Source organism: Carettochelys insculpta, chromosome 8 (assembly GCF_033958435.1).
Source record: "Carettochelys insculpta isolate YL-2023 chromosome 8, ASM3395843v1, whole genome shotgun sequence".
In the NCBI taxonomy this organism is placed as follows: Eukaryota; Metazoa; Chordata; order Testudines; family Carettochelyidae; genus Carettochelys; species Carettochelys insculpta.
The window spans coordinates 65,441,682-65,466,821 of record NC_134144.1 but is presented as its reverse complement, the minus strand read 5'-3'; the positions used below and the strand labels follow the sequence as shown (position 1 = coordinate 65,466,821).

The 25,140-nt window shown below is 44.4% G+C and overlaps 1 protein-coding gene across 1 annotated transcript in view; it reads right to left on the bottom strand.

Moving 5' to 3' along the window:
• Nucleotides 1-25,140, bottom strand: part of ADCY5 (adenylate cyclase 5) — a 316,815-nt gene that overhangs the window by 83,902 nt on the left and 207,773 nt on the right. Inside the window, exons 4-7 of the mRNA XM_075001015.1 lie at nucleotides 6,208-6,319; nucleotides 5,914-6,041; nucleotides 2,026-2,184; nucleotides 908-1,049 (exon numbers count right to left, since the gene is read on the bottom strand). Coding sequence (XP_074857116.1) covers nucleotides 908-1,049; nucleotides 2,026-2,184; nucleotides 5,914-6,041; nucleotides 6,208-6,319 — 541 coding nt within the window. The remainder of the gene's footprint in view (nucleotides 1-907; nucleotides 1,050-2,025; nucleotides 2,185-5,913; nucleotides 6,042-6,207; nucleotides 6,320-25,140) is intronic.

Here is a 25,140-nt window from a genome sequence, read left to right as displayed (position 1 = left end):
GCAGATGCAGAGTCATTCAAAACCTGGGTTTTGGTCCAGGCCCATTGCTACAAGCTGGTGAGAACTTCAGAAAGCCTTGTGTCCACTGATGCTTGGAGCTTGACAAACAAAATAATGGTTGACATATCATGGCCTATGTTATGCAATTTGTGAGATTAGATGAATCACGTGGTCCTTTGTGGCCTTAAAATCTATCATAATCTGGACACACACCAGTTACAGAAACTAGTCGCAACAAAGTTTTTCATAAGAGACACACAGCCGTAACAGAAGCTGGAGTTTAGGGCCTGAGTCCAAGTCAAGTCAATAGTGACTGAAAGCTGTTACCTCATGCTGCTTGTCCAAGTGACCCATGGGGAATTAATTGGTGCTCTCAGTCTTGTTCCACAAGGAAAGGCATTTACCATCCAAGCTGGCCCTGATGAAGAACCTTGCTGCAGAATCAGCAGATATACAAAGGAGTGATGCACCAGGGAGAAACACTCTCATGAACTCAAGGAGTCCCTTTAGCTCATGTTTCAGGTGCACAAGTGGGCAGGTTCCTTGGCTGCAGCCAAAGCTATACCTGGCCTGGCGTACAAGGGAGTACATCTACTGGCATAAAACTCCGCTACAAAATAAATCTCTTAATTCACCAGTAAAAGCACTAATGCCATATTCTTCTGTGCAGCCAGAGTGAAAAGAGGTGGTCATGCCGTTCCCCCCCTCAGACTCGCATTTGTGCTGGAGGCCAGAAGGAAACGTATCACAGAAGTTGTTCCACCGGGCTTCTGGCATTAGAGGACTACTTGGCATAGAGGGACCTGCTACCAGCTAGGAAAATCTGGATTTCAGGCTGCTTTGAGATGCTAGAGGGTGACCAGCAGCCCCAAGCCCCTCGGACATACATTACTTTGTTTGCCCTTACCCGTTTTTGACTGCAGCGTACGATGAGGAAGGTCTCTATACTGTGCTCCTTGAGGTAAGCATTGCGCTCTCCTCCAAAACCCAGCTCCACTTCGTAGTCGCCATTCAGATAATTCAAGGTTGCTTTGGTAATGTGGATTCGCCTGGAATGAGAAAGAAGGTGAATTATGGAGTTCATGGGGCAGCTGTAATGCTCAAATAGTCAGTCAGCTAATTCCTGCTGGTGACAGGTTCTGTGCACCAAAACAAATATTTCATTTTATGGCCCAATTCTGCTGCCATTGACATTCCCTGGAAGTTTGTCTTTCAGAAGCAGCAGAATCAGGCCCACTGATATATTTTCACAGAATTAGGTTAAAACATATTATGTCCATTAATAAGAATCCTGGTGAGTGTGAGAGAGCCATTCATTCGATTTGTTTGCTCTAATACACACACACATGCTTGCTCAGCGACAAAAACACATTACTCACACATGATGGAGACATGGGCCTACAAAGGCATATGCCATGTACATGCTGCCGACTCTAACCTTCTATGCCATATTAGTAGCCAGGTGACTTACAGTGGTATGCCACCAAGCAAACAACTTGTGGTTTCTACTTTTCCCTCCTAAAGGAGAGAACACATAAAAACATGTCCAAAATAATAATCTCATGGGAAAGTTATGTAGGGAGCTGGTCTTCCATTGGTCCTTAAGGTAGTAAAATGGATGTTTCCTTGGATTTCTGATAAAGGGTGATGACCAGGAGATATTTTGGATGCTCGTCAGCAAATAGGGTTACATCACTCTATAACTATGACCCTCTACGATAGGGATCTCAGAGAAATATTAATCTTGGGTCCCATTTCATCATTTTCACTGAAATTACAGAGCATGAATTCCATTCTTTGCATATACGGTGTGCCCGGCGGAGGTGATTGCAGACCTATTGTGGACAGAAGTGTAGGACTGAGAGGAAATAAACTAGCTGGTAAGAGCCCAAATTCATAATTCTGCACCACGTTCATGTTATGACAGACAAACAAAGTAATCGAGACCCTCCAGCAGGTCAAAGGCAAAACTGTCACAGTTTTTGTGGACTGATTTCTGACAGCTTTGGTGAAGCAGCAACTTACCCTGCTTTACCTCCAGCTTCCATATGGTTGGCTAGTGTGACGTCATTTGACCACACATCAAACTGCCACTTCCTGAGGCCCAAAACGCCACAGTGAACTCTTCCGCTGTGGATCCCAACCCTCATGTTTACGTTGACTCCTGTCACTTCCCGGACCAACCTGAAAAGAGATGCAGAAGAAGAATATTTGTGAGAATGATGTGCCTGTATCCAGTGACGTGACGTGGCTCCACGAGGGCAAAATCCACAATTCCCTAGAAATTATTCACACACACACATAGGGCTGCTCGTTCAGAGTTCTTCAATGATAGAAAACAGACAGGCTGTACTGCATTTTGACAATCTGGCTAGCCCAGCAGAGCACTAATTAGATAAGGATGTCCTTGGAATAAGTCCTTGCTCTCTCAAAAATGGTCACAAGTTCAGAGCTATTGGAAAAATTCTTCGGGAGACTGACAGCCATTAGCCTCGGTCTTCGGTTTCCATACCAAAACTGGACATGAGCTCCCAGCTCTCTGAAACTCATAAAAATAATAGCATACTGCAAAGAGAAAAAGGAAATGATTTCAGAGCTCGTAACTTGTCTGTATGGAGCGAGGAAGCAAGTGTCCCATGGAGGAAACCTGATATGTGTGTGAAATACCCGCTGCAGTGGGAAACCTTGAACTGAGTTTTCAGCTGCAGCCATCGCAAATCACAGAACTGCATCATTTGCACTCGCTCAAGTGGGTAGCTACAAACATGCAGACTCTGATTTTAATGAGCTCTTGGATCCTCTGTTTGCTCCCAAAATTATCACTGTTATATTTGGTGAGTTTTCCATTTTTGGGGGGTAAATGTTTACTTGAAGAGCTATTTACATGTAAATTATGCTTGGGAAGTCAAGTGGGGGAGGGGGAGAGACATATGAATGAATGTCCTCAATAAGGCCAAATGTGACTTATAGTTGCTGATGGTCCCATCATTACTAGAATGCCCACGTTTCACTGAGAAACACGTGACGCTCCCCCTGGGCTGTCTTGGGTTGACAGAGTTGCAGAGCACAGGGAATAATCTGAGAAGTTGATTTTATGGGCCAGATTTTGTACTTTCAGTAAATTCAGGTTCCTAATGTTGTGGGCCAGGCAAATCCTACCCACTGCTGTAAGTCCTGATGATTGCCCTGTTGTGTTCCTGCAAACGCAGCCTAATCTGGGGCCCAAGGAGGCGTGCATGGAAAAGGAGATGTTAATTCTCCATGTATCTAGTGCATTCTGGCCTAATTACCTGGTATGGGGCTCCACAGCTTCAGGTCTGGCAACAAACGAACAGTGATTGCATACATCAGTCAATAAAATAAATTGCCCCAAATTCAATTTAACTTGTTCCTTATTCTTTTAAGGTGAAGAAGGAACCAAGTGGTTCCATAAAAGTGTTATTTTTAACTCCACAGGCTGGTCTGACTGAGACCACATTGTACAAAGTGTTGTACAAACACAGAGGTAGACATGGTTTTTCTCCTGAAGAGCTTCCAGTCTAACAATTGATATGTTTCTAATGGCAAATGCTGGACGCTTTGGCTTACCTTGAACCATGCACTCCTAACACAGGGTGTTCATTTTTTCCCTCGTTTTCTTAAACAAACATTTTTAAATATAAACCTCTCTTTCCGCTTACTCATCATGGCACTTACGTTGTCCTCTGTGCACTGCACTACCTTGCTGTGAGAACACATATTTGTAAGCCATTAAGCCTATGTTAATAGAGCTGCTCAGGGCTGGAGCTACTGAACATAGGCCCAATTCTGTGACGTGGTGTATCTCCATAATTCCCACTGATTTCATTAGGAGCCAACATGCATTCAGTCCTTTCCAGAATCACCTCTGACAGCATTAAAGGATCTAAAACAGAAAAGTAAAGGCTATGCAGGTCTCATCTCATTCAGTAAAGGGGACTGAATTTCCACTCTATCTTGATCAAGTCTCAAGGTACCTATGTACTGTGCTGGGTACAGTATATCCTTTTTAACTGGGATTTTTTTCAAGGACACAGACTTCCACACCTGTGTGTCATTTTTAGAGCAAAAGTATGTGGCCTGAAAAGCAGCTTTTCCACCTAAGAGACCTCTTTCTAAGACTAGAATGCAACTATTCTTGTCTCACATACAATGCACACCCGAACCATTACACCTGTACGTGCACTTATTTTTACATGCTGCTTCCTTGCACTTCTCACCTTTGAGATGTGTGCAAAAGGAGTTGTGAATAACCTGCTTTCAATAGCCATAGTACAGAATCCCATGGATTTGATGTGGCATACAAAGAAGTGGCTGGTTAGGCAGCAGCTTATTAAACGCTAAAAGGAATCATTTCCAAACAACCTGTTCTACAAAGACAACAGCCTATTACATTTAACAGCAAAGGTCTCACTTCCTAAAGTGGATGCCTTGAAAGAATGTATAGCCCTTAGCAGATTGCTTTGTGACCTCCTGCTCAGCTGAGTAACAGGGTATGTCCTCACTGTAGTTAAACACCTGTGGCTGGCCCACTTCAGTTGGGCTGTGGCGCTACAAAACAGCAGTGCAGATGACTGCAGCTGGAACCTGGATTCAGGAATCTGGTGATTGGTGTCCACAGTGAAGCTTTATAACCCGGAAGTCTGAGTGCCTCAAAGCCTAAGTCAGCTGAGCCAGGCCAGCTGCAGATGTTTAGCTGCAGGACAGACATACCCTACGAATCCTGAAGCATCTGGGATTCTTTACTGAACTTCAGCCCACATTGCCTTGAAAAAAAAATACTCATTCCCAAGGGTTTACAAATAACTCCCCCTCTACCTGTAAAGCTTGACTCCCACTTTGTATGAGATGGAAGGCATTTGACAATCTTATTCTTTGCTAAATCTGGAATAAGTGATTTTCTGTTCTCATTACCCCTGCCTCCCCCTTCCTCCACCTACCCTGAAGAACAGAGAGAAAAATGTTTCAGATTTCTTAACAGTAACAAAGACCTCCTGAACAATGTAAAACAGACTTTATGACTCTTGTAGTTACTTTCACCTGCACACAGAGACAGCAAAGTGGGTGTGGACCACTACCCTTCTCACCCACTGGTTTTATCTGCTTGCTCAGTGCAGGGTAAATGATTGAAAAAGAATGATGCAATGGTGCATCAGGCTACTTATCTGTGAATAAACAGCCAGAGGCAGCTGTTTGCTGCTAATTAATTAGTCTGAAAGAGGCAGTGTGCCCCACCAAACAAACCAACCCTCTGGTCTTATGCCCATCTTCAGGCAGGTGATTTGGCACAGGGTGGTGAGGGTGCAATCTGTGGCAGTTGTAAGGGGGAAGAGGATCTGCTTTTGCCATCCCAAGTAACACTACACCTGCTATGGCATCCTCAGGGTTGTAGCACCAGGAGCATCCTTCAGTGCCCTGAACCTTAGTGTCCTTCAAGCTGCTATGGTTGGAGCCCTTTTGGTGCCCACACTGGTATCATATTGTCCTCACGTAGCTTTCACCAAAGTCCTGGCCTAACCTTTCTTCCTCCTTCCCATTACTCCTGCAGCCAATTGGGCCTTTTCCACGTAAGGGCAGAAGGCAGCATTTTTCCTTTTAAAAAGCAAAGGGGTAAACTGCTGCAGAATGACCCCAGGTCTACCTTGTTGAAAAATTCTGCTGTGGGGCTGACACTTTCCATGCATATGATTACTTAGCTCAGCTGGGGATAAGGGAGCCTTTTAGATATCCTACCTGATTCTAGTGGAATCAAACTTCTATATTTCTGTTGTCAGGTCCACTTGGATGCTAGTCCCAAATGCACTCTCTCTTTGCTGACCTTTAGCTCCTTGAGCTAGTTACCTCGTGAAGCAGGAGATGGACTGGATTTCCCTCCCTGGGGACTCTGGTACTTACGAGATAGCCTCTATCATGTCCATTCCCATTTCAACACAGCAGTGTGCATGGTCAGCTCTCGCTTCTGGTAACCCAGACACACAGTAATAGCAATCGCCCAAGATTTTTATACGTAAACAGTGATTTTCCTAGAAAGAAAAAAGAGAGAGAGAAGTGTGCAACTTCATTTCAGGCTTGCAATAACTTGCCTTTTAGGGATGTTAGATGTAAGTGGATGTTAGAAATCCAGTGAAGCGGTGCAGTATGTCAATCATGTAACAGGAACCAAAATCAGAATTATAATTGGAAACTTACAGCGGCAAGCTTATCAAATCTGGCAAAGAGCTCATTCAGCGTCATGACCAGCTCCTGAGCTGTACACTGGGAGGCCAGGCTGGTGAAACCCTCAATGTCTGCAAAGAGGATGCTATGGGGGAAAAAAAAAGACATACGCACAAGTGCCATTAAATTATTGCCTCTTTGCCTAAACGCTGATGTGCTAGTTAACATTCCAAGAAGAACACAGGCTGGAACACAAGAACACAGGAGAAAAAGTCACAGGATGGGACTCATGTAAGTAAATTCATCCATGATAGATATCAAACCTTTGCCTCAATTGTCCAGTAGTTGGTCATTTCCATTAGCGGCAAGGCTTCCACACACTGTACAAAATAGCCCAGCTTAAAGGCCAAGGATTTTCATATCCCTGTATCTATTTGGCTCAGTAACATCCTTTCCCTCTTTGTCCCATTTCTGCAGGCCCCACTCAGAAAAGCCATATGCCTGTGTCCATTTTCCTGCTTCCCTCCCCTGCCCCTCAAGAAACTGAGGTTTTCCTGTGATGTCTAAACCTAATCTTCTTGTCCTGCCTTTCACACAGCTTTAATGGTCTGGGTCTTTTGTGTACATCTGAGATTCATCAATAAGGTAATAAACAACCATAACATTCTGCTCATACATCATGGCCCAGGACCTTAAAGTTCTTACCATATGCCAAGACCCACAAAACTCCCGATGAGACAGAACTTACTAAATCTACAGATGAGTAAAGCAAGGCACAACAAGGTTCAGTAAAATGTTTAAAGTTGCAGTCAAGAACAGGACCCAAGATTCCTGATTCCCAGTGAATGTTTTTCCATCCTTCATGCACCAATGAAGGAAGTCTGACATGTTCTTATAGCTCCCTTTCCTTACTTCAAGTTTTTTGTTCTGGCTCTGAAAAGCGTGTATAAATTGTATTTCCCATTTACATGGCCTCACCCATTCTGAATAGTCCCCAAAGCACTATTCACATACAGAATCCCTAATACATTGTCACCACTGAGGATATGGGGCAACAACCTGAAAGCACAGAGCAAGCTGCAAAACAAGGTGGGAAGGACACTCTTGCCATAATACACAGGGCAAACCACTAGAAGTAGTAGTAGGCATCCTTCGATCCTGAGGGATCATGCGTTCGCATCCCAGTTGGACTGATTCGAGCAGCGTCTTCTGTGGCTGTGTTATCCAATCCGGGAGTGGCAGCCCTTTCCACACTGTGAGCAGCAGTAGGCAGATGTCGCTCTGGTATCACGGGCACGGATCTTCCTGAGGGCTCTCCTTTCTTCTGCTTCCTTCACCAAGGCAGTTTCATACATAGCAAGAGCTTCCTTCACTCCCTGTTTCCAGGCATGCCTGTCTGAGGCGAGCGAATGCCAGGTGTTCGCACTGATAGAGAGAGCGCTGAGGTCACGCTTGCACGTGTCCTGGTAGCGCAGTTTAGGTCACCCTTTCGGCCTCTTTCCAGACGCCAGTTCGCTGAAGAGGAGGTCCTTTGGTATTCGGCCATCCATCATGTGCAAGACATGGACCAACCAGCGCATATGTCTCTGTTTGCAAACCACTACACTTACAAGAAGTGCCATAGGCCATTTAACATCTATATAGAGCAATTAAGGCAAAGATTGTTAAGACCCTCCAAACTCAACCCTCCTCCACCACACACAAAAACATGAAACCTAATTATTCTGCTTTGGGGGAAAAATGCATTATCCCTGCCAGGATTTGATGTGTTTGGGTCTAAGTATTTCAGACATGCTGGTTAGGCCATTGAGGTGCCTCACAAGCAGAGTGAAATGTCACTTTACACTCAGTTGACTTTTTGCTACAGGGGAACTCTGATTTGTTGGCCCCTGAAACTGCTAAGAGCATATTTTTGGTGATATCTTCCCATAGCATCCTAGGGCATTAAGAAACACAAAGGTGGCAAAAATGTTTTCATGAGTATTTTGAAAAATCCCAAAGCACATTTTCATTCAAGCACATCTCCATCCTGTTTTTGCATTCCCTTTTCATGAAGAATAGTAACAGAGAGATAGCCGTTCTGGTCTATATGCCATCAAAAAAAAAAAGCAGTCCAGTAGTGCTTTAAAGACTAACAGAGTAATTTATGAGGTGATGAGCTTTCCTGGGACACAAAAGCTCATCACCTCATAAATTATTTTGTTAGTCTTTAAAGTGCTACTGGATTGCTTTTTTCCTTTTCATGCAGTATATTTCAACCCTAATATTGGACCGTACTGCATGAAATAATTTTGGTTGGTCAGAAGCTGAAGTTCAAATACAGTAGGGAAGTGAGAAAAGAGGGTGCCAAACATACTGTAGTCAAAATACGTTTTGGGATTTTTTTCAAAAAGAAGCCCACGGAAACTTATATACCATCAATTAAGCTTTCCTGTCATTTGCAAATAAGTTAAAACAAAGGATCACTATTAAAAAACCCAATTAAAAATCTATCAAGATGCATTTACAGCTTCCTTAGCAACCAAAGGTCTCCCCTGAAGATTATACATTTTAACCTTGTGCTGTGTTTTTGGACCACGAGCATTTACGAGAAGTGACTCATAAAAATTAGAAAATGCCTGTTTCTTAACCTAGCAACAATCATTTGGTTGGCTGAAGATCTACTCAAAACCTACTTTCATACTCTTAAGTAACTTTCAAGACAGGAATACTTTCTTTGGCACCAGTACAAGCCTCAAAAGCACTTAAATGATACCGTATTCAACAGAATTCCCTAATCTCTATGGTTCCTCTTGACTGGGATGGATGTGAGGAGCACTAGTAAAATTTAACTATGGGGCAAATGACAGAAGCCCTTCACGTTCCTCAGGTCCCATTGTGTGGGTGTGGGCACATGACAAACAGCATTCCTGTTAACACACAGCTGGTACTACTGCTCACTGTTCTCAACCGAGTGTTTTGGAGATACTAAGGATAATGTCTCACGTCATATCACCGTTTGGGGTGTATAGTGGCGCTCTCTCTCTCTCTCTCTCTCACTCTCACACACACACACACACACACACACACACACACACACACACACACACACACACACTGCTAATGATTCTGAAATTAGGGTCAGTGCTAATGCTAATATGCACAGGATAACTAATGGATCTCCTTGACAACATGTCAAGTAGGTAATAAACACTCCACAAGAGTTAATCATGGTAATCTTTTCACTGGTGAAATGGACTCATTTGCAGAGGGCTTCGTAGCTGATTTGCACCCAAATTTATGTATTTTCCAATTGCAACTAAAGGCCGAAAACCTTGGCATTGCCTTCAACTTGTAACCTTTGCTAGATGAACAGAGAATTATTTTTTGTTTTAATTCAGATGAATTAAAGATGCCACTTTGTCAGCTTTGTCTCATCCTAAAGTTACAGGGACAGTGCAGCTCTGGGCCCTATTTTAGGATTTCACATCTGGCCCTTCTGGATGAACTTTGGACAGCTTTGCAACAATGTAGCCTTTTCAAGGGATGTACAGTAGAACCTCACAGCTATGAACATCACAGTAATGAACTAGTCTGTCAACCACGAACCTCATTTTGGAACTCTAAATACGCAGACAGCAGCAGAGACCAAAGGGTGGGGGAAGCAAACACAGTGTTGTGTTAAAGGTAAAATACAAAAAAAAAATGGAAAAAACGTGACAAGGTAAGGAAAGTGTTTCCATGCTTGTTCCATTTAAAATAAGACAGTTAAAAGCAGCATTTTTCTTGTGCACATTCCAGTTGATAAAGTCAAGCACTCAAAAGTTAGGAAACGCCAGTCATAAGGTTGCCTGTGCAACATCCATTTGGTCTTGCTGTGAGTATGCATCCTCATACAATGTTTAATTATATGTTCACATACTTTTTTTTCCCCTATAGGACCCCATCTCACTCAGTGTCTGAGTAGTTTTTCAATAGTTTGTTTTGTCCTCCTACATGTGGCCGCATTGATCGTGCATCATTCACATTGTGCACTGAATAAAAAATTATAAATTTCTTCAGAGTGCTGTCACAATAGTGCACAAAGGTTTTACAAACATTAATTAATGTAACTTCACCACACTCCTTGGAGATCGGATGTTAATATCCCCTTTTCTGCAAGCTGAGGAACCAAGGCACAGAGAAATTATAGCCCAAACTGGCAAAAGTGTTTAATGAGGGGTACCAACCTGAGAGACAGACTCAGGTTTTCAAAAGTATATAGAAAATTTATAGCATGTTATATGTGGAAAGCACAGACCCAATCAACTTCAGCTATAATTATGAGCACTCGGCATCTCCTCTGGTTTGGCTACAGGTGTCTGGGGACAGTGTAACCAGGGAACACACAATTCGTGACCACATGTGAAAAACTGAGGTAATGCGATTTGCCCAGCATCACTTTGGTATCCTGTGGCAGAGGCAAGGATAGAATCCAGCTCTCTAGAGAGCAGCATTCAACTGCCTTAATTTTGAGTCCATCCTTTCCATTCCTCCCATCCCCTGCATCATTCACTGAACACCTTCTAATGGTTGCAACAAATGAAGTAGGTTTATACACTCGGCAACTGTCTTCATTCTAGATCAGTGGTGCTCAAACTTCTTCAGCTGAGCCTCTCCAATCAGTACGGGAATCTGAACACCTCCTGCGCCCCAAACCGCAGGTACTACTTCCTATGGCCACCACCACTGCTGCAACAGCTGCAGCAGTGCCCAGGAGCTCCAGGATTCTTTGAATCTCTGGGCCCCAGTGCAATGCCCCCCCCCCGCCCCCCGGCGCCGCCCCACCGCAGGCCTGACGACAGCACCTGCATGTAAAGTCATAGCTTCTCTTTGGAATGAAACCTACCAGCAATTGTTCCCATATGGCTGAACCAATTTGTGGGGAACAGAATTGAAAGAGGAATTGTGTAATTATTCTGAGGGAAATAAGAACCCTTGGCATTTTAGTTCCACCCCACTTGCTCACCTCCCACCCCTTCTTTGTCTTGGGCCAGTTATTTAGTGTCATTTTATTTCAAGCTGCTCTTAGGAAATAATGGTGTTTTGATGAAGGAGGAGGGCAGCTGTTGTCTACATCGGAAAGCAAAAGTCAAGCCAATTATTTTACAGGATTCATCAAACAAGGTATTTTCCTATAGGTGAACATGAACTATGCTTGTACCTCAGTGAGAACAAGACACTGAAGCCATGGCCCCTTCACAGCCCAAGAGGCAACCAGCATTGAAATTTTGGGCTGAATAGAGATGTTGACAATAAAGGCTAAAAAAAAATATATATATGAGCGTTTTCACTATGAATCTCAAGGGGATGAAGAGGTTATTGTTTTAGAAAGGCCACTGATGCCATTAGTGAAGGCTGACTGGAGGGGAATGGCAGCAATTGACAACAATTAATTTATGCCCTGAATTGCATAAGGGTCGGCTGCCATGGGTCTTGCTGACTTCACTGGGAGCAGTGACTGATATCACACCAGGAAGGCAATTGCTATACAAAAAATATAATCTAAACCGGTAATTAAAATGCAGAAATGGCTTTAATGTTCTGGGGAAACGTCATCACTGAGCTAATGTTAATCTCACCGTGGGGCCTATGCTGACCAGGTCTTGACCTTCCCCCTTACTCACATGCACCTATAAGAGATAGTAACTTGCTTATTTCTAGAGGAACAGTTTAGAGCAGGGAAGTTATTGCAACTTTTATATGGTTAAAGCCCTCTGGTGTTATATTGATTATCCACAAGGTGCACCGCCCAGTGTTTTCTTACTTATGTTCATTTTCCTCTTTATCCAGAGCTTCTTTTCCTTCATTCTAGAATGGAATACAATGCATCATTAGCTCCTACTCCTATTGAAATCAGTGGCAAAATTGCCGATAATGTCATGGACTGCAATAGCTGGTGGGTGATTTATATCTTTTATCCTGACACCATCTTTAGATACTTTCTAGGGTTAACACAGAGTGACAGCAGCAGCACAACAAAACATGGGAAGAGAGTGAGATTAAGAGAGACAGGCAAGGGAGAAGACATGTTTTGAACTCAGATTTCAACCCAGATAGCATCCATGAATCAGAAGACAGAGCAGGGCTCTTTCACAAGGCAGGCATCACAGAGGGGAAGGCTCTTGCCTAAGGCATGAGGCAGAGATCCCAATTAGACCAAAGCAATGTGAGGAATATAAAGAGGTGAGGTCAATGATGGAGGCAAGAGAAACTCTGTGCAAGTTTTTTCAAAGTTTTTTTTTTTTTTTTTACACACACACACACACACACACACACACACACACACACCTCCCAGCAATGTTTAATGGGACCCTTACACAAAAGAGAAATCAGTGGAGATATCAGGGGATGGGTTTAATGTTGGTACACGTCTCTTTAAATACAAGAAGGTTTTAAATGCTAAAGTAATTCACCAGCATTACTAAGAAAGAAAAAGTATTGTGTTCTATTTCAAAACATTTGCACTCCAACCACAACACAGGTCATGCAAGGGGAGAAATGAAAACCCTATCACCATCACAATGGCAACGCAAGCCATGCACATAAATATCATGTGTTACTGGAAACTGATCATCACGTTCACCATACAGCAAACTCAACCAAACCCTAGACACATTGAGCTTTAATGAGTTAAAAAATACAGTAAATAAAGCACATCCAACTGCATGAAAATTAAAACCAAAATATTTTATTGTAACTAATGATTAAGTAGTGAGAAAAGGGAAAGCTATGGTGGCATAATAAAATTATCATTCATAAACTATAATTTAATTAATTTGGGCACAATGTCAGAGGTACAATACGTGACAGTAAATAGCAATCTGTAGCAAACAATATGCCCAGCATCAATGTTTTTATTAGGCTAATTGGAGAGGATAGTGACTTGGAGAACTATTGCTAGCTTTAAAACACAGTCAGTCTGCTGTCTGAATACCATACAGCCACATACGTACTGAAACTAGGGGTGTATGAGGTGGGGGAGGTTGAAGTGGTTTCCACTATATACAGGGTTTACACTTCAATGGCTCAATGGCTCTCAGCACATGCATCATGCAAACTGGTCCAGCAATACTATGAATTAAAAATAAAAAGCAAGGAGCAGGAGCTTGGAAGAGGAAGGAATATAGGGAATTTTTCTCATGCTGTACGCATCCCAACCGTAAAAGGAAGATTTCAGTCTCAAGGGCTGTTAAAGCAAGGCTTTAAAATCATATGTAGAATCATAGAAACCTTGTACTTTTGTCCTTACCTGACTTTCTGTTCAGGAAAACAGTAATGGGAATAGGAAAGGGGAAAAGGAAGAGACCGTGAGAAAGTCTTAGCAATACAGAAAATGTTCTGTATGGCAGTAACACAGAATGTGGATTCAGTGTTTTTCTTACCATCCTTGATGATCATTTGGAAAAGCTCAGCTTATCTTTCAAAACAGGTTTGGTCATTTTGCATTACTTCTTTTTAGTACTGAAAATCATCTCGCATTTTAAATGTTGTTCTATCAATTAGTGTGATATGTTAACTGGCATTACTACAATTTGGGATACACATTTCAGGGCAACTATCAGACACACAACAGCTGTGTCTACATGAGCTGGCTACTTTGAACTAGCCGTGCCAACTTCAAAATAGCGCCCGCCACATCTACACGTGGCAAGCGCTATTTCGAAGTTGAAATCAACGTAAGGCAGCGAGACGTTGAAGTCGCTATCCCCAACAGGAGATGGGAATAGCGCCCTACTTCGATGTTGAACGTCGAAGTAGGGCACATGTAGATGATCCACATCCCGCAACATCGAAATAGCGGGGTCCGCCATGGCGGCCATCAGCTGAGGCGTTGAGAGATGCTCTCTCCAGCCCCTGCGGGGCTCTATGGTCACCATGTGCAGCAGCCCTTAGCCCAGGGCTTCTGGCTGCTGCTGCTGCAGCTGGGGATCCATGCTGCATGCACAGGGTCTGCAACCAGTTGTCAGCTCTGTGTATCTTATGCTGTTTAGTGCAAATGTGTCTGGGAGGGGCCCTTTAAGGGAGCGGCTTGCTGTTGCCCCGGAAGTGCTAGTCCGCCCTGTGACCCTGTCTGCAGCTGTTCCTGGCACCCTTATTTTGATGTGGGCCGCTTTGGTGTGTAGACGCTCCCCTGCAGCGCCTACTTCGATGTAGTGCTGCCCAGCGTCAATGTTGAACATCGACGGCACCAGCCCTGGAGGACGTGTAGACGTTATTCATCGAAATAGCTTATTTCGATTTCACTACATCAAAACAAGCTATTTCGATGTAGCATCCCCGTGTAGACGTAGCTAATGAGTGTGCTATCATTCTAGGATCATTAGAACAGAAGAATGATCATACTCTGTCAGAACAAAGCAAAAAAGCAGTCAAGTAGCACTTTAAAGACTAACAAAATAATTTATTAGGTGATGAGCTTTCTTGGGACAGACCCACTTCTTCAGACCATAGCCATACCAGAACAGACTCAATATTTAAGGCATAGAGAACCAAAAGTAGTAATCAAAGTTGACAAATCAGAAAAATATGATCAAGGTGAGCAAATCAGAGAGCAGAGGGGCAGGGGGGAGGGGGGTCAAGAGTTAGATTAAGCCAAGTATGCCAAAGTATGATAGTATATAGACTAGCACGGCTCCCTCTCTGTTACGGTCAGAACAAAGGTCATGCTTCCAAAACTGGCCAATGCCAGGTGCCTTAGAGGGAATGAACAGAACAGGTAATCTATCAAGTGATCCCTCCACACCACCCATTCCAAGCGGCTAGAGATAACTCACAGAATGGGTTTGTATCCCTGTCCATCCTGGCTAATACCCACTGACGGACCTATCCTCCATTAACTTTTTTAGGTCTTTTATTGACCTTGTTGTAGTTTTAGTCCTCACGACATCCCTGGCAAAAGCTTCCACAGGTTTACTGTATGTTACAGGAGGAAATTCTTCCTTTTGTTTGTTTTAACCCTGCTGCTTAACAATTTTATGCAGTGCCCCTAATTCTTATGTTGAGGAGTAAACAGCACTTCCTTATTTATTTTCTTCACACCAGTCAGGATTTTACAGACCTCTACTGTATATCTCCTTAGTCGTCTCTTTCCCTAGCTGAAAAATCCTAGCCTTGATTAATCTCTCTCCACACAGAAGCTGTTCCAAAACCCTGCTTGCTTTTGTTGATCATTCTTTCTCCACTTCATCCATCTGGAGGCTGAATATTTTCATGAAAGGTTGAATGCAAAAACTAGTGCATGAAGAAACTGTGGAAATATGGTCTAGATGAAATTACTCTAAGGTAAATGCATAACTGGTTGAAAAATTGCATGGAAAACAGTCATTACCTATGGTCCACTGTCAAACTGGGAGAATGTATCCAGTGGGGCCTCACAGGCGTCTATCCCAGGCCTGGTAGGACCAGTTCTAATCGGTATTTTCATTAATGATTTGAGTGACTGGAAAATTAAGTGAAATTCCATTGTGGATGACACCATACTAGGAGGCTTTGCAAACACTTTGGATGACATTAAAAAATGACTGTGACAAAGCAGAGAATCAGTCTGAAATCAACAAGAAATTTAATACAGACAAATGCAAATTGCTACATTTAAAAAGGAAATGAATGCACATCTACAAATTGGGGAAAAACTGGCTAGACACTAGTATTGAGGCAAAGGATCTGGGAGGTTTAGTGGATCCTAAGTTAAGCATGATCCAGTATCAGGCAGTAGTGAAAAATACAAATACAGTTCTGTGATGTATTAACAGAAGTGTTATAAGTAAGATACAGGAAGGAATTGCACCACTTGGCACTCATGAGTTCTCCAACAGCATGCCGAAACTTAATTGATTCTTCACTGAAAACATTTCATAATAAATAATCTCTCTGGAAGGAAAGTTATTTTAGGAAGACAAAACAAATACGAGATATTCGGTGGCTATTAGCCAGACCATAGGTGTTTGTTAGAGCTATCTTTATAACTTGCAAAAGAAATTCAGTGATTTATGCACAATATACATACCACCTTATTACTCCACCATCACAAACCAAATCAGACGCCTCTACCTATTGATCAAAAATACAAATTTCAATGCTCATTTCTAAATTAGGGTACAGGATATTAGAGAGAAGAGGTTTTTTTTTTAAACTTTGTCATGGGCTTGATAGGGGGTTGGTTCTTGAAGACTGCTGGGAACATGGAAATATTCACAACTGTCCAGGATAGAAAGTGAAGGAGGTCATCAGAAATAGGACAGGGAGTTTCAGAAGGTAGAATTAATTACCCAGACTGGAATATAACCCAGTGTTAAATCTCTACTCTTACATGTCATGGGAGAGATAAGGTCCACACATGGGCAGATCCTGGCTTTTACCTCTTTCCAAAACAGGTCAGCATGAGCAGCGTACGTCACCCACACTTGGGAGCTGATTCTCTACATATTCCAATGAGAAAGCACAACCTATTGGAGCTGCAACGGCTGCTCTAATTTTAACATCAGTAAGATTTCTCTGGGAAGTTAGAGGAAAAGGGTCTCAATCCAATGACTAATCCAAATTAAGAACTCAAGTCAGTAAAAGCTCGATACTTCACAGGCACTGAAACTGTCACGGCTGTTGTAGCCATGTTTCTACAGAGTCTCTCGCTTTAAACATGTTCTCTTGCAATTATGGTGTTCTACGCAATGAGGATGTTTTCAGGGTCAAGAAAGAGAATGAGGGATTCTCTTGTCAACTAAAAGTTTTAGCAATGCTAGAAGCCAGTAGGGAAAAGAAAACATGACTCACTATCAGCATGGGTTCTTGACTCTAGTGCTGCTACAAGAGTGGTCCTTGTGGGGAAGTGAGGGAAAGTGTAAGAGCCAGGAGAGTGTAAAGGAAAAATTACCCAAAGCTTAGACATAATCTGGAATATTTAGCTTTCACAGAATCATAGAATACTAGAATTGGAGATGAATTCAAGAGGTCATTGAGTTCACTTCCCTGCCCTGTCAGCAGGACCAAGCACCATCAAGACTATCCCCAATACGTGTCTATTTAACCAGCTCTTAAATATCTCCAGCGATGGAGATTCCACAACCTCCCTAGGTAATTCATTCATGTTTAAACACCTTGACAGTTACAAAGTTTTTCCTAATGTCTAATCTAAACCTCCCTTGCTGCAGCTTAAGCCCATTGGTCCTTGTCCTATCCTCAGAGGCCGAGCAGAACAATTTTTCTCCCTCCTCCTTGTAACCCTCTTTGAGGTACTTGAAAACTGCTATCATGCCCCCTCTAAGTCTTCTCTTTCCTAAACTAAACAAGCCCAGTTTTTTCAGTCTTCCCTCATAGCTCATGTTCTCTAGAGCAGCAGTTCCCAACCTTTTTCAGACAGGCACCCATTTCGACAATTCAGGAAAGCTTGGTGATCCAAGGAAATTTAAAAACAGGGGTGGGGTGGGGTGTGATTTTGCGCCTGAGACAAGAATATAAAATTATGCCCCCTCACGTTTATATATTAATACTTATTCTTTAAAAATGTGAAAACACAATAATAAAAGAATAACACTATTTATTTATTGTGATGGGGTTTTGGGGTCCCCCAAGCTCTGCACCCCGTCCGCAGGCAGGAGAGTTTCTCACTTAGCAGGAAAACAGCAGGTTTATTAGCCGACAGGACACAGCATCATACAGAGGAGTCAGTACAGCCGGCAGAGACAGCCAGTTTTATCCATGTTGAGGAGAGGAGGCCCCGAGGGGCCCCCAGAGCTGGGGCCTGGCCCCCTCCTTTGTCTCGCTCTCCCTCAGCCCAGACTAACTGCTTCCCAACTCCCAGTTTTAATTCAAACCCCTCAGGCTCCACCTCCTCCTTTGTTTGCAGTACAAAGGTGTTACCTGGTTGTTAGGGTTACCCTCAGCAGGAGCCCCACACCCTCTGTGAGCCACACACACACACACAGGTATCCCCCACTTCATCACATCTCTCCCCACTTCCAGACCGAACTGAGCGGGGTCACTCAACTGGTGACCTGGGGAAGTTCGGGGCTCTCCCCTTGTGACAGGGCATTGGCTGTACCCTTTGTTTTCCCCTTGATGTGCACCACCTCCACGTCATAGTCAGGAGCTTGGTCTTGGCCCTTTTCATGTGATGCAGCCGGGCAAGTCCCTTTAGTTTCCTTGGGTTGGTCGGTCTCCCTGCTTCGGCCCCAGTCCGTCAGCCACGTTCTCAAGTCGGGCGGGCAGAGCCCATACAGATGCTGCAGCACCAACAGATTAAACAGGTCTTTTGTGGTCTGGGTCCTGCCCCATCTGACCACCAGTCCATACAGCTGCTCCGGCCAATGTCTGGAATTTAGTTACAGTCCAGTAAAAGAAGGTACAAATGCTTCCACCCTTGGCATTTAGCCAGACCACCAAAATGGTTGTGTGCCTCAGTTTCCCCTTCCATGCCCCACAATAGGTTTGGAATGTTCCTCCTCATGTGAGAGGTTGCAAGACTAGTTACAGGGAACAATGGTGACATTTTAGAGTTACAGACTCCTTCAACATACAACTTATGCTTTTACATTAATGTTATGTTAAATGGCTCTTTCCAAACATTTAGTGCATGGTACAATTTTACAGCTTTTGGTAGCAGCACCCCCTTGGTTACAGTAGTCAGCGTGAGTAACAGAACAAACCCATTGCAACTGTACATTTACGTTGCTTTTTGGTAGACCACAACTTTTGTGTAACCTCCTTGAGAATTTGGTATTTTGGGGATAAATGGCTGAGGCCTTTCTTAGCACCATTAAGTTTTAATTTTCTCCCTTGCCCCCTGGGGTGGAAATTTGATCTTTCTGGCTGTACCCTCCCTTCTAACAAGAGCTGGGCCATTGATGATCTCAGGGAGATGGCCCCCTCCCTACCAGTCTGGAAATTTGCAAACCAAACTGCTTTTTGAGAGTTGTTTTGTGAGTCCCAGACGCAGAATCCACATGAAGGAATTCCTGTTTATCCCTTACTGGCCCACCAGGCCCAAAGCTTCTTTGTCCTTCCACCTCCAACTACTGCCTCCCCATGGAATCAGAAGTGGAGTCCAGTATAAGAATATAAGTGTTTTCACCATTTGGAGATGGGGAATTGCTGGCGCTCTCCTGCATGCTACAGAGACTGACTGTGCAGCTGTTTTATTTGGTTCTCACAGGGCTGCTCACATTCCCTGATAGTTTTTACTTTACTTGCACCAACTTTCAATTCCTGAGAAACTTTTACACTGCCTGCTTTGGACCCTTCCAGAGCACAGCGAGTGGTTTCATACTGAGGCAGGTCCTGGCATCAGGAGCTGAAACAAACTTCTCCCCAGGCAAAGGGCTGCTCTGGCTCTTACAGACATGCACCTTTCCTGTTCACTCTCCTTCACCTCACTCCCATTTTCTGCAGTTCCCACAGATGGGTTAGGAAAAGTTTTAGGGAAATTTTTTTCCTTAAGAGCTTCCCCAAACAATAACTCACTTCTGTCTGCCTCCATGGGGGCACTGCTCCCTTGAGCCACAACCAGCTCCTGGGTTTTACCTACGCCCAGGATCACTTCTGGCCCATCAGGCAGATTCCCACGTAATCCCCCTCCAGGCAGACAGCCAGTACCACCGGACAGAAGGTTAGGATCCCTTTCCTCCCTTCTGCTACCAGCTCCTTTATCTTCATCAGTCAGCGTAACTCCATTGCCTGTCTGTTCTTGTGTCCTGGCGAGAGGATGACTCCGGTAGGACAGAGTCCTCTCACCCCCTCCCAATAACACCTCAGCATCAGGCAAAGAACAACTACCAGAATCGTCTGGTCTCTGGGATTCCCTGATGATACTAACTGGATTAGACCACGTTAAAGCATCATCCCCCCTGAGAGACACAGAGGTAGGCCCACTTCCCATCTGGGCTTCAGCTGCCCTCAGATCCAGCTCTGGGATTTTGGCTCCATTTTGAGCCCCCACAGGCTCAGGCAAAGGATTCACTTCCCCAGAAGCAGAAGCACTTTTTTTGCACCAAGGACCAGTGTCCTTAGCAGGGATACCACTGCCCATCCCAGAGCCATTCCCTCTGCTCCAGCCGCCATGGCTGGATTCAGAGACACACCTGGAATGCTCTTTTTTGGTGGATCCTTCTCCAGCCATCCTAGGCTGGGGAAGTCTTCCTCAGACAATGGGCTAGTTTCCTCATTGGCATCTTTTCCAAATGCAGGCTCTGCTCTCTCCCCAGGTTGCTGCTGCTGTTTAACACAGACAGACAATGGGAGACACTTTCTCCTTTGTCCCAGCCCCCCGGCTGGTCTCCACACACACAGAAGGTGAAGCAGCTTCTCTCACAGACAACTTGCCATTCCCAGTGGACAAGCTGCTTCCTGCACAGACACACAGGCACCTTCCTTGGCCCAGGCCTGGAAAACTCTCCGCAGGTCTGTCTTGGCCACTAGTAGATGATGGGTTGGAATCGCTCCTTCCCTCCTTGAGCTGCGGCAGGCCACTCGGTTTAGAGCTCCAGGCAGTCCAGGGTTCCCTGCCCCGATTCGGGCTCACCTCTGCAGGATTTTTCTTAACCCTCAGCTCTGCCACTGCACATCCACGCTGCCTTGTCCAGCTTTTTTAATCTTGATTTAGTTTCCAGGTGCTGCCACTTCACAGCGGAGTTGCTCAGCATGGTTGCAGGCTCTCAGGCTGATGCCCTCTGCACCCCACGATTCCTGGAAGAATCCCTTCAGTGTGCCAGGCTCCTTGCGGGTCACAAGCTGCCCAGGGTTAGGCCGTAGGCCCCTCCGCCCTCTGGGACTGACTCCAACAGACTCCCAGCGGAACCCCTTCTTTAGTGTGACACCCGCTCTCAGGGACCATGAGCACACTGTCTTGGGAAGAACTCATTCAGCGTCAGCCTCCTCAGGGGTCACCTGTTCCTGGGGGTTGGGCTCTTGGCCCCTCCAGCTTCTGGGACCGACTCCAACAGATTCCCAGGAGTAACCCCTCCTCAGGTGTGACACCCCCTCTCGAGGACCACGACCGCAGTTGCTTGGGTTCGGCCGCAGGCCCCTCCGCCTTGGGGAACTGCACCTCTCTGCCCTTCAGCACACCTGGGTCTCACAGGCCCCACTTCTTCCGGGGCCCCGGTCACTTACTGCTGGATGCTCCATCCTCGGGGTGCAGAACATCCCACTTCTGACACCAGTGTGATGGGGTTCTGGGGTCCCCCAAGCTCTGCACCCCGTCCGCAGGCAGGAGAGTCTCTCACTTAGCAGGAAAACAGCAGGTTTATTAGCCGACAGGACACAGCATCATACAGAGGAGTCAGTACAGCCGGCAGAGACAGCCAGTTTCATCCATGTTGAGGAGAGGAGGCCCCGAGGGGCCCCCAGAGCTGGGGCCTGGCCCCCTCCTTTGTCTCGCTCTCCCTCAGCCCAGACTAACTGCTTCCCAACTCCCAGTTTTAATTCAAACCCCTCAGGCTCCACCTCCTCCTTTGTTTGCAGTACAAAGGTGTTACCTGGTTGTTAGGGTTACCCTCAGCAGGAGCCCCACACCCTCTGTGAGCCACACACACACACACAGGTATCCCCCACTTCATCACATTTATTATAGTTTAATATTTTATTATTATACTTAATCTGAACTGAGGTGGGGAAAAGACTCATCCTCGAATCACCCACCCCCGCCGAAACCCCACATGCAGAGGCTGGGGGCGGGGGAGTCACAAACAAAAAAATGAAAAAACTGAGAAATCAGCTACATAGAAGAGAAGAGGGAGAAAGGGGGAAAGAAAAAAGTGTGTGTGTGAAAATTACTGCCAGAGACTGTTAAGTGGTTTGCCTGGGATCACTACTCCCCCAGCCCTCCTGCTCCCAGCAGGTAACCGTCGTTAAAATCAACTAACTCAAGTGTTAAGCTTTCAGCACCTTGGCATAAGGTAGTTGCTATCTCTAGTGATAGAGACAGCTGTCTTCTCCAGCAGCTATTTCTACTGATAGATATCTGCCTGAGGCAGCAGTGTTAAGAAACTGCAAATGGCTTCATTAACAGCCACACGCAGCTGGGAACCGCTCAGCTGGCGACTTTTAACAAATCTAATGGCGACTCATGTTTGGGTCCCAACTCACAGGTTGGGAATCCCTGCTCTAGATCTTATCATTCTTGTTGCTCTTCTCTGCACCTTTTCCGATTTCTCCACATCCTTCTTGAAATGTGGTGCCCAGAACTGGACACAATACTCCAGTTGAGGTATAATCAGTGCTACGTAGAGTGGAAGAATGACTTCTCGTGTCTTGCTCTCAACACTCCTGTTAATGCATCCCAGAATTATATTTGTTTTTTTTTTTTTTTTGCAACAACATCAGACTGTTGACTCATATTTAGCTTGTGGTTTACTATTACCCAAAATCCCTTTCCCTAGTACTCCTTCCAAGTCAGTTAGCTCCCATTCTGTATGTATGAAGCTGATTATTCCTTAAGTGGAGTACTTTGCATTTGCACTTATTAAACTTCATCCTGTTTTCCCTCACACCTTTTTTCCAGTTTGTCCAGATCATTTTGAAAGCAGTTGCAACCCCTCCCAGCTTTGTACCATCTGCAAACTTAATAAGTGTATTCTCTATGCCAATATCTAACTTGTTGATGAAGATATTGAATAGAACCGGTCCCAAAACAGATCCCTGAGGAACCCCACTTGTTATGCCCTTCCAGCATGACAGCAAACCACTAATAACTACTCTTTGAGAATGGTTATCCAGACAGTCATGCACCCACCTTATAGTGGCCCCATCTAAGTTGTATACACATAGTTTATTGATAAGAAGATCACGCGAGACCACGTCAAATCCCTTGCTAAAGGTAAGGTATACCACATTCACCCCATCTCCCTTAGCTACAAGACTGTTACCCTGTCAAAAGTCTTTCAGGTACACTCTATACACTCAGCAAGATTGTTAAGCTAGAATCACAGAGCAGAAAGAAAAGGACAAATAAACTTCAGCCAACTAGTGTAGAGAAAGCAAACTGTTCATGTTTGCACCTTGAATCAATGGTGTCAGAAGTTAGAGAGGAAGAGACTCATTGGCTGTGTCTACACTAGCCTCCTTCTTTAAAAGGAGCATGGTAATCAGCCCAAGTGGGGAATATAATGAATACGTAGTACCTCGTTAGGCTAATACTTGCTGCGGCAGCTTCGAAGCACCGACATGCCGCATAGCCACAGGTACGTCAAAGTACCCGTGGCTACATGGCATGCTGGTATTCATTGCAGCACCTCATTATTATTCCCCGCTCGGGCTGATTACCACGCTGCCTTTGAAGAATGTGACTAGTGCAGACACAGCCATTAAGTCTCATCTAGTCCATCGCAGGAGGCTCCTTATGGAATATTTTTCGGCACTTTGTCTACCACAGCTTTAAATCCATAAGCTCTCAGCATTTGCTGTTTGAATCACATTTGGCACGTTTATCCTAGCATTGAGGATATTTAGCCAAGCAAGGCTGCTTTTCCGTTCCCTACCCAAAAGCAGCAATATGTGCAGAACAATCACTCCAAATAAGGCTGTTACGTTGAAATATTTCTTCCTTCTTCCTTATACTCCACCTCCTTTTTATCTTCTACAGCATTGTTTACCCTTGTAAATTAATTCATTTGCAACCTGTTTGGCCCAGGGATTACGTCCACGCTCACTAAAGGAAGCACAAGGCTTACCCATAGCCTTACATGAAAAGTTTTATACAGCACTAATACCTTCTGTACAGTTACCTGTTTTTCCCCAAGGAGACTTGTGTTGAAAAACGGACCAGTGTATGCCAAGACATGAAGAGAACCTCACAGAGAATTGAAATTATGGATAAGAGGGATGAGACAAGTAGCACAAGGGTAATTTTCATTACAATTTAGGGAGCATAGCAGATTGATGATACAACAAAGGAATATGAGGTCATGAATCAATTTTCTGGGAGGTCTGAATTAGTAGGGAAAAGACATTTCAATTAGAGGAGGAAAGCAATCGATAGAGATAGAGTTGCACAAAGGTGGGACAGATAAGAAGGCCTATGGAATTTAATCATCCAATCATAGGATTAGAAGGAGTCATCTACTCTAACCCCCTGCCAAGATACAGGAGTCAGTGTGTCTAAACCAGTGGTGGGCAACCTACAGCCCACAGACTGCATGCATCTCATCCAGGATGAGCCTCTGTTGGGATGCCAAATAAGTTATTTACCTTGTGTCTGCAGGTATGCCTGCCCACAGTCCCATTGTCCAGGAAGGGTGGAGTGACAACATGAGGAATTTTGAAAAGCAACATGGTAATTTTGAATGGTTACTGAGGCTAATAAACCAAAACACAAACTAAGCATACCAGGTTAGATAGATTGGATATGAATTAGCAGTCTCACTCTGACTTGTGATACAGGCAGGCTTGAAGATTTTTAAGGCACAAGCTGCATTTGCTTTGCAGCTTGTCTTCTCCTTTTGCTCCATAAACATGCTAGAAATCCCTTTAGCCTGCAGCTAGCACTTCCCCTATTCAGTCTTTGTTCCTTAGGTGTTTCTAGTTTTCTGGTGTCAGGAGTGAAGAACAATAGATGAAGTTACTCCTTGCTTGGAAAACTAACTCCAGACACCAAGCCATTTTTTCAGGATTGTCAGGTACAGAACAGGAGTTATTTATGGCTATCACAGTGGGTCGTCAGAACAAAGGGCTCTCTTAGACAGTCACCCCCTACCCTAACTCAGGACTTAAAGAGAAATCCCAAGAGCTCAGAAATTTATCATGGGCCAGTGAACTCTGCAAAACAATGGGGAGAAGTGCTCTCTTCAGGCCCAGGTAAAGCGTATCTCAACCTAACCTTTCTCTCTCACCTCTTTGGAAATCACGTTCTGATCCTCTGTAGTAAGGATACTATGGAAGGTCTACTTTTACCTTCTATGCTGTATATTCATTAAGGGGTACTGCCATCTACAACATGTTGAAATATGAACAGCGCTA